The following is a 2,086-nucleotide window of genomic DNA, read 5'->3' as shown; positions in this document are numbered from 1 at the left end:
ACAACTTACTACTAGTACAAAAGGTAGCCCAACCACTAGTTACTCGTAGTAAAGGAAGAGAGAGAAAGGGAGGGAGAAGCACTTCCATTTGCTGCTTTTGCATGCATGCATGTACCCGTAGCACATAACTTTAACCCACTGCCACCGGCCGGCATCGTACCGACGCACGCATGCTGAATGTGCGCCATGGCGATGAAAAATCTGAGTCATCGACGGCGTCCCCTGGTAGCTGCACGGACGGCAGATGCGTGCATGCTCGACTCTTTCAAGGCAAAAGCTCTCTTGGGAACACCTTCTAACTCCTCATCAAAAGTCCAAGAACAACGCATGCCACTGGCATGCATGCATATTCAAAGCTCTTCTTTCTCCATGCGACTGTTAGTGGTGTACTATATGTTAAATTGTTATAATATAGTTTTTTTTACAAAGTTGATAAAGTTTAGACAAAGTTAATATGCGAAGTAAATTTAAACAAGGGAGTACCAATATTTGGCAGTTGAAACTTGAAGCCTAGGTCCTTAACTATGCGCTTGGACTAGTAATAAGTAGTATAATCAAGAGAAAAAGAACATCCGATGATGCAATGCTTGTTCTTTAGTGAAGACTACTTAGAAAACCGAAAAGTATTCAAGAGAAAGCATCGAAAAATTACAGATCACCACACACTAGAAAGTGCCAAATGCATATAGAATAATAAACACATCACAACACATCACTACTTATGGCACAAATAGTTGCCTACCTGAGCTGATTAATGAACTAACTTCCTTGGTGACCTTCATGCAAAACCGAAGGCCACACAAGCACACACATTATATGACACTAGAAATCTAGAAACAACACGCTGAAACACTGAGCGGAAAATGAAGGAAAACATCCAAAGAAACCCAGCAAATCAGAGCTAGACGAATAACTGACTGACCACACATAAAACTGCGACTACTACTAAGTTTCTTCTACTAGCTTAAATTATCTTCCGAGAGATCCTATCACCACCCGGTAACCTCGCCCAGACCGGGATGCGTACACCAGGTGGTGCCAGGATCTCGAGAGCAGCCCCCACACAGAACAGACGGAACACGAGCAGACGACCTGGAACGACTGGTCACTCGTCAGTAGTAGTAGTCGTATTGATACGCCGGAGGCGGCGGCGGGCGAGGCTCCGAGGCGAGCTGGGCACAGACCTCGGCGAAGGCAGCGAGGATGGCGGCGTGGTGGCGCGGCGCGTTGAGGGCGAGCAGGCGGCGAAGCATGCAGCGGAGGCCGTCCCAGTCGCAGAGCCCCATCTCCACCACCATCTGCACCATGCTGTCACGGAAGTCGGCCCGGGGGTCCGACGACTCCTTCTCTACCGCCACCCCGACGTCCTCCTCCTCTTCCACCTCGGCCGCCGCTGCCATCTTCTCGCGCCTCTTCTTCGCCTTGCTGCCCACCTTGTTCCTCGCAACCGGCGCCGACGCCTTGGCCGTGACCCCGTAGGGCACTGCAGGCTCCTGGTGGTGCTTGTAGACGTGGGCGGAGGCGGGGTAGTTGGCATAGTTACCGGAGGAGGAGTACGAGGAGTAGGTGGCGGCGGAGGCAGACGACGCGGTGGAGGCGGAGGAGGGGAATAAGGACGACGAGCGGGAGCTGCTGCCGCTTCTGGTGACCGACGGCCGGAGGAAGGAGGGCAGGCTCATGAGCGGCAGCCTCGGCCGGCGCGGGCGGCACCCGCACCCCGTGTCCACCACGGCCACGTGCCGCCACCGGCCGCCCACCGCGAACTGCCGGCCGCCGCTCCGCCGCGCTCTCGTCGATGACATGGCGATGTCAGGTCAACCAGGTCAGGTTTGGTTGGATGTGTTGTGCGGTGGTAAGGAAGAGAGTGCCGGGCCTGGGGAATTATATATGCGGTTTGACGAGTACAAGTGAGTGGGGTTAAGGATTGATCGCTGGGGTTTAGCTGGGCCACGTTGGGGGGCCCTGTCCTGCGGCTAAGCTGATCGACGATGATGGGGTGTGACTTTGACCGCCCTGCCTAGAGCCCCTCCGGCAGCTAATGGAGACACGTAGGACGGTTTGATTGCACGGACGTGATACGGCGCCA

The 2,086-nt window shown here is 54.1% G+C and overlaps 1 protein-coding gene across 1 annotated transcript; it reads right to left on the bottom strand.

Moving 5' to 3' along the window:
- Positions 1-640: 640 nt before the first annotated feature.
- LOC119305360 (transcription repressor OFP8-like) lies at positions 641-1,838 on the bottom strand. The gene has a single exon (XM_037581892.1). The coding sequence runs from the start codon at positions 1,800-1,802 to the stop codon at positions 1,113-1,115; it is 690 nt and encodes a 229-aa protein (XP_037437789.1). The 5' UTR covers positions 1,803-1,838; the 3' UTR covers positions 641-1,112.
- Positions 1,839-2,086: the final 248 nt, after the last annotated feature.

Source organism: Triticum dicoccoides, chromosome 5B (assembly GCF_002162155.2).
Source record: "Triticum dicoccoides isolate Atlit2015 ecotype Zavitan chromosome 5B, WEW_v2.0, whole genome shotgun sequence".
Classification (NCBI taxonomy): domain Eukaryota; kingdom Viridiplantae; phylum Streptophyta; class Magnoliopsida; order Poales; family Poaceae; genus Triticum; species Triticum dicoccoides.
The sequence above is the reverse complement of the archived record's forward strand: the minus strand, read 5'-3'. Positions and strand labels throughout refer to the sequence as shown.

What these genes read in the sequence shown, in the direction of transcription:
- LOC119305360 (XM_037581892.1), bottom strand. Translation starts at nt 1,802, where the DNA reads ATGTCATCGACGAGAGCGCGGCGGAGCGGCGGCCGGCAGTTCGCGGTG.